Source organism: Eleutherodactylus coqui, chromosome 1 (genome assembly GCF_035609145.1).
Source record: "Eleutherodactylus coqui strain aEleCoq1 chromosome 1, aEleCoq1.hap1, whole genome shotgun sequence".
NCBI classification, from domain to species: Eukaryota; Metazoa; Chordata; class Amphibia; order Anura; family Eleutherodactylidae; genus Eleutherodactylus; species Eleutherodactylus coqui.
In genome coordinates, this window is record NC_089837.1 from 477,316,108 (window position 1) to 477,329,755 (window position 13,648).

Consider the following 13,648-nt stretch of genomic DNA (forward strand, 5'->3'; position numbering starts at 1 on the left):
TTAATTAAACATGGGTCTAGGTTAAAAAGAGAAAATACTATTAAAGTCTCTACCCTCATCCAAAAAAATTCACCAGTTAGACAGCTCAGTCAAACATTCGTTGGCCAGAGCCATAATTGATGAGCTGCCATAGGTGCGTAGCATGCTATGGACCTTATTAGATCAATAGTATCTCTGTCCTAAAGTTAGATATTGGTGATATCATTATGAACACATGGAGAAGTGTGGCAAACTCATGGCCCGACTCCTACATCCTCGCTCAGATAGATACAGGGTTTATTCAACCAGATTCAGAAACACAATGGGATCATTGCTCGTGACTCCTTGCAGATATTAGAAGTCTCTTATTCGTATTACACGAGCTTATACAGTATAATCTGAGAGATCAACTCTCTGATATGGCCACGGAAACTTTGCTACTTCAGATCTCGCCAGACATGGAAGAAACTGCTCTTCCCACCAGGAACTTGAAGAAGGCTTTTTAGGAGCGGAAGATTATCAAGGCAATTGGTTCTACTCTAGCAGGTAAAAGGATTAGTGGCTTTATCCTCAAATTTTCTGATGAAGGTATTCAGCTCAGTCTCAAATGATTCCTCATTTGTTGCCCAGTCTGTCGAGATGCATATTAGTATACTCCCAAAACCTGGTAAGGACCCCATGGTATGCTCTAACTACCGGTCCATTTCAATAATTAACATGGATGTCAAGCTTTTCTTCAAGACTCTAACAGATTAACACCTATTCTACCCTACATGGAGTTTGGCTTTGACTTTCTCAGTCATTGTTACAAGGCTTGTATAAAGAGTCTGACTTTGGCTTGAAGTAATGCTGCCTTCCAATAGCTGGCACTGTGGAGGTTTTATTCCATCTCCCTTATTTGCATATTACCCAGAGGAGCATGCATGGCCATTTGAGTCTCCTCTCTCACCCTCTAGGTGCTCTACCTAAGGAGAAAAGACAGCATTTCTGACCCTCATCCCAGGCCTCTCACTAGCAAAGCCAGACTCTTACTGATGAAGGGCAAATACCCTGAAACAGTTGTCTGTACATGGAGTCTAGCTTTGCTTTAAATTCCCAGTCATTGTTACAAGGCTTATATAAAGAGCCTGACTTTGGCTTGAAGGAACGCTGCCTTGAAATAGGTGGCACTGTGGAGGTTTAATTCCATCTCCCTTATTTGCATATTACCCAGAGAAGCGTGCATGGCCATCTGAGTCTCCTCACTCACCTTCTAGGTGCTCTCCCTAAGGAGAAAAGATAGCGTTTCTTCTCCCCTCAGTCATGCATAATAATCAGGTAGGGTTTGTTCAGGACATGAGCACCACGACAATATGAATAAGACATTTACACTCATAGTGCAGGCGAGGGTCAGATCTCTGATGCTTTGTCTTCTCTCTGTCATTGCGCAGAAGGCCTTCGACTGCATCCATTGTAGTTTTGTGTCCACTTCTCTCCTACAACTGGGTTTGGGCCCCAAATTTTTAGATCATGTACTGGCATTATGCAATAATCTGATGGCAAAGGTCAGGGTCAATGGCCTCTTGTCCCCAACAATCCCAATATGCAATGGCACACAACACAGGTGCTCATTATTGCCCCTCTTTTATGTCATCGTGGTTGAATACTTGGCCCAGGCGATGCAAAATAATCTGACTATACATGGTAATGCGTTAGGGGAGTGATGCTGCAAGGCTGCGCTATAAACAGATAACTTATTACGTTTTACAGCCTCCTATCTCCGTCCTCTACATTGAGAGGGGCTTCAAATGGTTTGGCCACTTGAGAAATTGAAAGTAAATTACAGTAATTCTGAAGAGCTTACTCTGGCACCACAGGAAGTCTCCCATCTCAAGAGTAACTTTCCCTTTACATGGCAGGCATTCTCTTTAACGTATCCCTGAACTACCTTCCTCTCCTGGAAAGAACACTTCAAGATTTGACCTCAAACGATCAACGGCCATGGATAAATGCAATAAAAATGGATGTCCTGCCCCATTACCTGTACATATACTCTATAGTTTCTATGATTCCACTGGTACACTTTTTCAGTTGCCTTAAATCCGCTATATTGAAGTTTGTCTGGGTGGAAAGGGGGGCAATAGATGGCGCATTGGCATGCAGACCCTTTCTAGGTCTAAAGCAAGGGTGCAAAGCTTCCAGAAATATTACATTGACAGCTGCTAGATGACTAATTCCCCGTTACTGGGGCTTTTCCCAGGTGCCTACGTTGAGCGAAATATGAACCCCATTCATTTGAATGGGGTCATACACATTAGCGATGTTTTCCTGCATGGCACTGCGATGCTATGCGAGAAACACATCGCATAATGTTCTATCTTCCTGTGATATTGCCCATTGTTCTAAATGAAGCTGGCGGCAGCAGTGTCGGCACCATTGAAAGAAATGGGAAAACAACATGATCCTCTGCTGCTGCAGAGGACAGCAGCGGCAGGGGAATCTCTTTAGATACGACGGGGAAATCCCTTCATACACGGCGGGAGTGAATGGATTCCCCTCGAAGATTTAAGAATCCCCTGCTGCTGTCACAGAGGATCGCAGGGTGCTCCCATTGCTTTCAATGGGGTCAGCGCTGCTGCCGCCCTATTGAGAGTAATGGGATGAAGGGTTTCCCCGCAGTGATGCGAGGCTGCTTTCACATGAAAATGCCTCACATCCACGGGGCTTTCACATGGTAGAAAGTGCGATATCAGGCCGTGAATCATGGCCCAATATTGTCGTCGCCCGTGTGAAACTAGCATTAGGGCACATTCATAGAAACGATATTCTCACGTGAGTTTTGTGCGATGCGCAGAAAACTTACATGAATATGAAATTCATTCTTTTGAATAGATTCATTCAAATGAGCGATTTCTTTTTTTTTTTTTTCATTGCAGCGTCTCTGCGAGGGGAAAAAAACTGCAGAATGTCCTATTTTTGGGAGTTCGCTTAGAACGCCTTGTCCATTGTTTTCAATGGGATCTTCAAAGACATCGCATGGCACTCGCATGTCATGCGATGTGATTGTGATGTGATGTTTCCCAGTGGGTAGATACAAAAAGTGTCTCCCTTTCTGGGGGGCCTGTCCTGTCCTACACAGACCACCCATGGATTCAAATGGTCATTTTGTAATGCTTAATTTACCCTTAAGTGGCTCTGCAGGGATAATATGGATCTGTAAGAGTTTTGTTTTCCGTCTAGCTTTTCCATCATGTGAGCACCAAAGAAAAAGTTTGTTTTCCTGCCCGTAGAAATGTATTAAAACTGAAGATCTTCTGTTTCAATTTGTTTCTCAATTTTCCATCTCCATTCCATTTTTCACACTGGAACAAAAGCACAGACTACTGCAATTGCGTTTCCAGGTTAAAAAAAAAACAAAAGGCAACAAAAATGGATCCATTTTTTTTTTACATTGTATTAATTTGGAAGACAAGACTGTTAGAAACTAAACTAAGCAATGGGGGGAAAGAAAATATGATCCTATTAACTAGTATGGGAAAGGCCTTCCTAAAAGCAGAGCGATGGCCCTGACGAGGGCGACCTCACATGTGGAACCTGGGAGCTATCTTGTAGGTAAAAGGAGGGGTGACAATTGTAAATAACAATAATCACCTAAAGGCGCATCAAAGATCGCTCAAACGACAGTTTGAGTGACAGCTTTAAGCGATCATTTTGCATAAACTATTAAGTAGCTACTCAGCTACTTAATAGCAATTTAGTGTGCAAATAAAGCCTTTAGCTGAAAGCAGTTAGTAACCTGAGGGCTCTTATCTGCTTTCATTTCCATTGTTCTCCGATGGGAAACACTGCTATCAGCACTCTCCGTGGAGAACTGCTGAGAAGGCTGAACGACGATTTTTAGGTTGGCCTGAATTTAACGATCAGTCCATCGTGCATGATAAGTGCATGATGGACGCGCATTTAGACGCAACGATGATCGCTCAAACGCTCGCTGTTTAGCGATTTTTGAGCGGCCATCGCTCAGTGTAAATGGGCATTAAGAACTAAGAAGCCACATAAAAAGCGTGGACTTATCTGACACTGAGATGACACCAGAAGGACGTGGAATGGACCACAACTCCACCAAGCAGAGGAATAACCAAAGCCCTTTGAACGGAAAGGCCGAAATATATATATACTGCAATTATAGTTTATTGGCCAACAGAGGGAAACCACCTCCCTACTGACCAATCAAACCCCACACAACATGTGAACTTTAACAGGTTGGCGCCCAACACCGGAATACAGGGTCCATGCGCCAACGTCATGGTCACATGGACAGGATCGACACCGTAATGTGAGCCTGGACCCAATTTCTTTCTCAGCGTCGCCACGCCTTGACAGTTGTTGTCCTCTTTCGTATAGAAGTTGGAAAGAAAAAACATTAAGGTAACAATGACAGTTTTATTCTGTCTGTCCTACTGTGCTACAAAGTGCTAAATCTCGAGATGAGTTTAGTTCATGGAAACGCAAACAAACTACTCTGCTTCATGATATAAAACACGACTAAAACAATAAAAACACAATCAGTAACCGCGATAGAGGGGCCCAATCCTGTTAAACTCTATAGACGATAGAGAATCCCTTCAAAATATTTCTACACACTGACCAAGGTCACACACGGGGACAATGTTGTTTTGCTGCGTACTTTGCAAAACTGTTTCAACATATTGATCATTTCCAGATTGTGATGCAAAAAAAAACGCTCTCTCAGATCCTGAAGCCAATCTTCAGTTTGTCCAATATCAGGACGTTAGCCAGTTCTAATTGTGAAATTCCTTCAGGTTCAGCTATTCAGTTGTAGACTAAGGATTACTGAGGCTGAGGGAATCCTATTATGTTCAAACGCTACAAGAGGATATTTGATATTCTCCTGTACACATTTTGTAGCTGAGGCCATCAATGATAGCTGCCAAGGTCCAGAGGATGTTGATCAAAGCCAAAAGCATCATATTAGAAAATTCTTTAGGGGTGTAGTAAAGTTCATTATTTGGGTTGAAGGACATTCTTCCAGAAACTGGCCAGATCAGTCTTAAAAGAAGCTACATGAGTGATGTGATTTAAACACATTAGTCTAGAGTTGATCAACACAGACATTTTCGAGCAAAACAATTGTTAATCAGGTGAAATTTAACGACAATTTGACAGACTGTCATTTTCTGGAAAGAAGTTACCTATTTAACATTTTGGTCCAACTATTGGTAGTCCACAAATGATCTTTCCATGAAAGAACCTTCTCAGAATGATTGACTGTTGCCCAGTGTCATTCACAATGTGTGGCTAGTTTTGGACAACTGCAACTGCCAATGACGAAAATGTATATGGCTTCATAGGCATAAGGATCGTCCACCAGACAATTTTCATTCAACAGTTGTTCACCATCAAACTGTTTCTACTGTATCTAATGTGAATATCCATCTTTACTCCTTAAAAACTCACTAAGATTTCAGAAAAGGTATGCTCATCTAATAGCCTCATCAATAATGCAATATTCATTCTATTTTTTGTTTTACCACTGTAAATTACATTTGAAGTTCAGCCCTACTGTAATCCACTGCTTGTTGTTAGGCATTCAGCTTCTCTAGCTATAGGTGACGGGCTGTTTTCACAGGCTCAGCTTCCTGCATTTGCACTGCTCTAAGATCTGCAGTCAGTGCGTTCACAATTTCTGCCTTTCTTGATCTTATATTTACCTAACCTGCTATGTGCACTTATCTTTACATTGTGGGCATTATATGTTTCTAATTTGTTGTACATCAAGCCCCTTTGCAACTACACAATTTGTTGTCTCCAAAGCAGTATAATTTTTATTGGATTGCTCTTTATTAGCTGCTTTACTAGGTCCTATGTGCTTGCATGGTCACAACCTATATAGAGTGTATATATAGAGATCTCAAGATAGTTCTGTATGTGCTGAGACCATTCTAACAAATAAGACCTAGTAAAACAGTTAATAAAGAGCAATCTAATAAGAATTCTGCACAACAAGATGGAGACACATGTAATGCCTACAACATAAAGACAAGTGCACATAGCAGGTTAGGTAAATAGAACAGCAAGAGAGGCAGAGATTGTGTACACACTGACTGTGGATTTGAGAGCTGTGTGAGTGCACGGGAGCTGAGCCTGTGAAGACAGCCACACCGCCACAGCTATGAAAGGTCCTAATGTCCCAGTTGCTAGAGAAACTGAATGACTAACAACAGGCAGTGGATTGAAGAGGAGCTTCATTTCAGCCTTGATTTACAGTAGTAAAACAGTTTTAATGAAAGCATATTGCAAGACTGCTGAGACACACAAGCTATTAGATGAGCATAAGTTGCCTGAAAAGTTAGTATCCTTTAAAAAACTATTTTTGCTCAACAGCACTGTGTAAAAACAGACAATTGTCAAAGGCTGAGAAAGTGACCTGAGCCCTATGCTCTTTAGGAAGCTTGAAAATAGGCTCTGAATGGAGCAAAAATGTGCCTGGCTGCCTGGTGAATAAAGGCTTCATTACTTTCATCTCTGTTACTGTGGCTTTCCTTATTTTTGGCTACTTTTGTTCACTGTTGACCATTTGATGATTTGATAAAAGGAGAGTTATGTCTCCCAAACTGCTGAAGGCCCCACTCTAGAGTTCTACCTCTGCCTTCCTTTTGGTCTTCCATAGTTGCTCTCATCAAGAATAAGCTGTGCTCAATTTCTTAAAATGAACCTGCTACTTGCTTCATGCTGCCCAAACAATGGGTACGATGAATCCACTCAGCTGGAACAGAGCTCAGAGTCAGAGATGGGCCGCGGCAGGCCCTCCCCATCACATCATCGACTGACAGCACTCTTTCTATACTAAGGCATGGAGAGGAGCTGTCAGTCTTAGTGACACAGGAAGGGAGCGCCTAGCATGGTCTGCCCCTTCAACTTGAAAGCTATGACTTCTATATTTTTTCGCCAAGTCAGACTTCTATGTTTTTTTTTTCTGAAATACACCAGTGTTTGAGAATAAAAACAACATGGGTAAAATGGGTCTATCTTTTCCGGATTCCCTTTAAGTTATTTTCCTACATGTTTAGAGCCTATTGAATTCTGAGAAAACATGCAGCAACGCGTGAAAAACTGTGACGATGAGAAAGACATTTCAACAACGTTGTTCTGATTGTCAGACATCACTAAATGTAGATCTTTATATCTGTGGCACTTCCAGAAGATGGTTTTTCTTTTGCCATTCTAAAAAGTCCTCAAAGCAGCAGCTACAAGAGAACCAGAGTCCAACACACAGCACAAGGCTGGCATCAATGACCCACACAGCATGGGCAAATCCCAAGACAAGCAGCTTGTTTTAATATTTTTGTTCTCATTAGCGCATGGCAATGGACTGAGCCAAGTCTGACAGTGTCAGATTGTTAATGTCCATGAGGCAACAGAAAAACTGGGAAGGAGTTCCTGTGAATGGCAATACAAGCTATTCAAAAATAAGTGAGCAGGATACTGGCATTGCCTTTACGGGCTCCGCAAATATACACTCATCGACAAAGAAAATAATGCAACCAGATAGAAATGACGGATTGCTGCAAAACTTGGCCTGCAGTTATGTCTAAGGCAGATAATGGTTCCAGTTGTGGTGAACAAGTGCTTCCCCCATTGCCCTATAAAAAGGCTCTCAGAGGCTACGTTTAGTTGAGATCGTTGACTGCTACACGTGCCTCTACAACACACTTAAAGATAACAGACTTTGAGAGGGGGCGAATCATTGGAATGACAGAAGCAGGATGGTCATTTCCACGAATTTGTCTGCTATCTAGGCCAGGGTTCACCAACTCCAGTCCTCAGGGACCGCCAACAGGTCATGTTTTCTGGATTTCCCCAGTATTGCATAGGTGATATAATAATTGTGAATGCCTCAGACATTGCCACAGGTGTTCTTACCATTGGATATCCTGAAAACATGACCTGTTGGTGGTCCCTGAGGACTGGAGTTGGGGACCCCTGATCTAGGCCTTCTGACTAAGCTGTTAGGAGGTGATGGGCACAGTGGTTACATGAGGACATGTACACATAGGGAACAGGCTCCGAACGGACGGCCTACAAATACCACCTGCAGATAGGATTGTTTGATCCGGCAACAAGTACATGGAGATCGAACAGTTTCACTGTTCACCATCCAGACATTGGCGGAAACTTCAATCTTCAACCATTTATAGGCGCAGAAGAAAATTTGGTGTCATGGCACTCATTATATGTGCTGTTATTTACACCCCAACACTATTTCTTTCATTTTGCAGTGATAGTAACATACATTGTAACATAGTTCGTAAGGCCGAATGAAGACAATGTCCATCTAGTCCAGCCTGTTATCCTCCTGTGTTGTTGATCCAGAGGAAGGCAAACAAACCCAAGAGCAGAAGCCAATTAACCCTTTTGGGGAAAACATTAATTCCCGACTCCCTAATGGCAATCAGACTGTTCCCTGGATCAACCCCTAATAGTTCCTACCTGCCTGTATACCCGGATTAACAATTAACCTAAGATTTATATCCTATAATGTCCTTCCTCTCCAGAAAGAAATCAAGTCCCCTTTTAAATAAAACTTGGATACCTGCAAACTGGAAGCGTGTTGTCTTTAGTGATGAATCTAGGTTCTGCCTGGGAGTCAAAGACGGTCATGTTCGAATGTGGAGGCCTCGTGGTGAGCTTCAATCCTGCCTTTGCTGTGGAGCGGCACACTGCCCCAATCGCTGGTGTGATGACCTAGGGAGCCATTGCATATGACCGTCTGTCACCCCTAGTAGTGGTACGAGGGGCACTAACAGCTCAATGACATGTGATGGACATCCTGTGACTACTTGTGTTGCCTCTCATGGAAGCGCTCCCAACACACATTTTTGAGCGGGATAATGCTCGCCCACACAATGAGGGTTTCCCAGGAATGCCTCTGTCAGGTTTCCACACTTTCTTGGCCTGTCCAATTGGCCAATTTATCACCAATAGAGCATTTATGGGAACTGCCGAGATGCCAGCTTCAGCAACGTACAAGTGTGCCGGATCTAGAGGCCCAGGTGCAACATCTATGGGCAAATGTACCGCAGGATAACATATGGAGTCTGTATACCTGATCGTATCTATATGTATCCAGGCTAGAGGCAGCCCAACAGGGCACTAGAGCCTCCTCTTGTCTATAAGTGTATGTTTATCAGTATAATGGTAACTTGGGAGATTTGGGCCAATTTTTAACTGTATGCAAAACTTTTTACAACAGTGTTATTTGCAGCCTATATCTGAATCCTATTTACTTCTCCTGCCCAACCTCTACAAAAGTATCTCATGATCTGTAGATATTGCAAGAGCACGTGAACGAACGCCTAGGAAGAGTGAATGGGTCTCGCTATATAAACTTTTCATTTAAACCTATTGATTAGGGAATATGAATTTTTCTTACGGCTGGCACAGCTTCACCAGGTCTTGGTCCGTGGTGCTGGGATGAAGACCTCTGATGTAGAGATTGGTTTTGCTCAGCTGTTCTCCACCTCCGCCACCTCCTCCTTCTCCGCCACCACTGCTATTACTAGGGCTAGGAGGAGCCATATGCTGTGCTGATGAAACATAGGTCTGCTGGAAAACAAATACAAAGGAAAGTTTTAAGTATCGAAAGACTTTGATCTGCAGCACCAGTACATAACACAGGGAACATTCCAGCTCATTGGAAAATGAAGTCATCCATTTTTTTAGCGTAAGCCGAATCCCATCAACTCGAACATTTGATATGGCTTTAATGACAACTTCTTTCTGCTACCAACAGTTTCCGAACTACATTCGTAACAACAATAATTATGTCACACCAATGCTAAAACCAACATTTGGCCGCTTTTAACGAGTATTTGTCAGTTTTCTCCATAAAGCCTACTTTCTCATGACGTGTAAAAAGCTAGATTAAGCCAATCAGGTTCACGATAGCAATCTCTAGATGCCTTGTATGCAATCAAGACAATTCCATGAAACGGGCAATCATCCTTAGCGTAGAAGATGAACCCGACATCTTCAATCAATATGTATGGGGGGAAAAAATGATGCATGTACACAACCATAGTTTCTTTGGAACTTATCTGTTATATATGCAGTATGGTGCAAAAGTTTTAGGCAGGTGTGAAAAAAGGCTGCGGAGTAAGAATGCTTTCAAAAATAGAAGTGTTAATTAATTTTTGTCAATTCATAAAATGCAAAGTGAATGAACACAAGACAAATCAAAATCTAATCAATAATTGGTGTGACCGCCCTTTGCCTTCAAAACAGCATCAATTCTTCTAGTTACTCTTGAATGCAGTTTTTGAAGGAACTCGGCAGGGAGGTTGTCCCAGACATCTTGGAGAACTAAGCACAGATCTTCTGTGGATGTTGGCTTGCTCAAATCCTTCTGTCTCTTCACCAGACTGACTGGATGATGTTGAGATCAGGGTTCTGTGGGGCCATGTCATCACTTCCAGGACTCCTTGTCTTCTCTAGGGTGCATGCACACAGATGCTGAAAAAGGAAAAAGGGTTGGACAGCACATGGACATCCCGTTTGTGTGCTGTCCGATGCGCGGGACACCACACATTGGTATGCACTATTTTGTGTCCAAGATCTGACAAAAATAGGACATGCTGCAATTATTTTTACTTGACTACTAAAAAAAAACACGTGAACACACCCATTCAAATGAATGAGTGCTACTTCTGTTTGATTTCAATCAGAGCCGTGCCTGCAATTACAAGCGTCGGCCACTACACGGAGGTGAGCATGCAGGCTTCCGCTCTGACCTCTGTGTATTTGCGGCGCATGCGCCCACCCAGCTGATCTTGGGGGTCCCCAGCCGATCAACTATTGCTGACCTATCCTAATGATAGTTCATCAATGGCATTCTCCCTGGAAAACCCCTTTAATGACTATATTTCAACCTACATATGAAAATGCTGATCATTATCACCTGTTTGGTATAATTGGTTAATCATACACTGTAATCCGACAAAATCTCTGATGCTGTTTTGAAGGCAAAAGGTGGCCCCATAAAATATTGATTTGATTTCAATTTCTCTTTTGTCCAATCGCTTCGCATTTTGTTAATTGACAAAAACATGCTAAAAAAATGTCTATTTTTGGAAGCATTCTCAATTTGCAGCATTTACACAATACTGCAAATACATAAACGATCATGCTAGAGGAATGGAGAAGTCTACTGAAATGTCCCAACTGGGTGGGGTGACCACACTACTTCCATCCTTGTCTCCATCATTTCCTCCATGTGGACGCTACCCCTTGCAGATTAATGTATATAGTGGCCATGATATCACAACACTTTGGGTGTTTAGCCTTTTTTCCTGATGGTTCATGGGTTTGCAACTATCTATATACAGAAGGAAACTTCAAAAGAGTCTATGGTTGTGGGCATACATTTTTTTTAAAAGCAAGAACATTTCTCACATCCTATATGTAAGGTATTGCTTGTGCCATGTATGTATATATTGCCCTCAAGTTCAGTACCAGTGGCGGAGGGTGGCAGTTCCACATCTTTAACCCTTTCCAATCCACTGTTTGACGTGTGAAGACATTATGATTTAAGGCTGTACAGCTCTGATCTTGGAAGACGTATGTCGGGGGTTCTCTTACTGTATTGCCAGCCGCTCTGCTGTCGGAGCCTATCCAACGTGTCGCCTCATGCAGTACTGGCTTTAGCCAGCATATAGCGCCATTGTATAATGGCAGAAAAAGAGTAAGCCCCCAAGGAAAAAACAGGATACAAATTGGATTGGAAAGGGTTAAAAGACAACCATATCTATATAAAGTAATCACAGTTATACAGAACAGCGACTTGAGAGGTACTGATGCGATATAACATTCTAAGGATCCACTTATACTCATGTGTTTCTTCTCCAACTGTTAATCCAACCAAAAGTACTCAAGACACTGAAACCTCATATTTCCGCATGAATAATTATTGCTTATTTGTATCTGTATGCAAAACCTTGTCTTACACTGTTGCCTCCTGCTTGCCGCCTTCCCATCACTCTTAACATCAACACTTGCAGTGCTGAAATCTTGTACATGCGCCATGCAGCCATCTGCTCACGTCTTCCGGCACAAGCAGAGCAGTCGGCGCCTCAACTTCACCGGAGCACGTGAATAGAGGGCCACACAGTGCATATATGAAATTTCAGCACTGCAAGTGCTGATGTCAAGAGACAGGGGGAGGCAGTGAGCAGGAGGGGAAGGTTGGTTTGTTTGTGATGGCGCATTGACTTGGAGCGAGGAAGACATGGCCTGAGTTACTCAAGAAGCAGAATTTACATTCATACAGAACATGAAAGATTGAAAGTAAGATTTGAGGGTAAAGCTAAAAGGCTTTTTATACAAATACATGCGTGACATACTTATAAGATGCTGAATAGCGCTAGGGCGGTGGTTTTACATTAATAATATATATAAGAGCCCCGTGTGTCGCAGAGTGCTAAGGCAGCAAAAATGCAGTCCTAAGCTCTCGCTCACGACCTGAAGGTTGCAAGTATAATCCCAGCATGGTTCAGGAAGCCGCTCAAGGTCAACTCAGCCTTCCATCCTTCCAAGGTTGGTAAAATGAGTACCCAGCTTGGTGGGGGGTAATAAATAAATTACCTGAAAGCTCCACGGAATAAATCAGCGCTATACAAATAACAAGTTTTTTTTTTTCTTTTTAATAATCCTACTTTCAGGTTCCCTTTAAGCTGTAGAACAAAGATAAAAACTTTCTTGACTGGTTAGGATAAAAGGTGACTATTAATTTCTGGGTGAATGGAAGAGAAAAACTAAGTTACAGAACCGCGCAAATTGCATTTAGATGCAAATATTAAAAGAGCAACTAAACTTTTTTTCTACATATCAACAGTAAATGAGCCATCAAGAAAACTAGTAATGCGTTATTACCAAAATCTGCCTCTATCCTGATGAAAATCTCAGAAGTTCCATTGCAGCACTTTCTGCCGGCTTCTTCTACTGGCAGGCTTTCCTTGTTGCCAAGTGCAGTCCGTACACCGTTTCACAGTGCTTGGTGTACGGACAAAGACCCGGCTGGGAGCACATGTGGATAGAAGCTATACGTGCTCTCCTGCACTCTAGAGGCTTGCTGGGAGGCTGGAGTGAACCCACTATAGGACAGCAACACTGCCCATCGTGTTGGGTCCAACACCTGTCACCGAAGCCAATGTGCATCGTCATGTGCCCTCGCTGTGCTTGCACTTTTACTGCCAGCAGAGACCAGGGATCAAACCAGGATCCCACTGAAGAGCTGTGGAGGATCTGCGATAGGCACCAGACCGGACGGCGGTAAAAGTGATGGCACAGACACCATGGGCATACACAGTAACATTGTGTGTAAGGCTGAAAAAAGACATACGTCCATCCAGTTCAGCCGATTACCCCCCAATGTTGATCCAGAGGAAGGCAAAAAAAACCCAATGAGGTAGAAGCCAATTTTCCTCATTTAAGGGAAATAAATTCCTTCCCGACTCCAATCTGGCAATCGGAATAATCCCCAGATCAACAACCCTTCTGAAGTAATTAATGATTATAACATATAATACTGTATCGCTCAAGAAAGACATCCAGGCCCCTTTTAAACTCTTTAAGTGAGTTCTCCATCACCACATCCTCAGGCAGAGAGTTCCAT

At 42.7% G+C, this 13,648-nt stretch overlaps 1 protein-coding gene across 5 annotated transcripts in view; it reads right to left on the reverse strand.

Moving 5' to 3' along the window:
• RBMS2 (RNA binding motif single stranded interacting protein 2) overlaps positions 1–13,648 on the reverse strand; it is a 124,239-nt gene that overhangs the window by 38,794 nt on the left and 71,797 nt on the right. For 3 of the 5 annotated variants that reach the window (XM_066594044.1, XM_066594042.1, XM_066594045.1), the window contains exon 2: positions 9,413–9,585. In XM_066594044.1, coding sequence (XP_066450141.1) covers positions 9,413–9,585 — 173 coding nt within the window. The remainder of the gene's footprint in view (positions 1–9,412; positions 9,586–13,648) is intronic. The other 2 variants (XM_066594043.1, XM_066594047.1) reach the window with 1 other exon arrangement.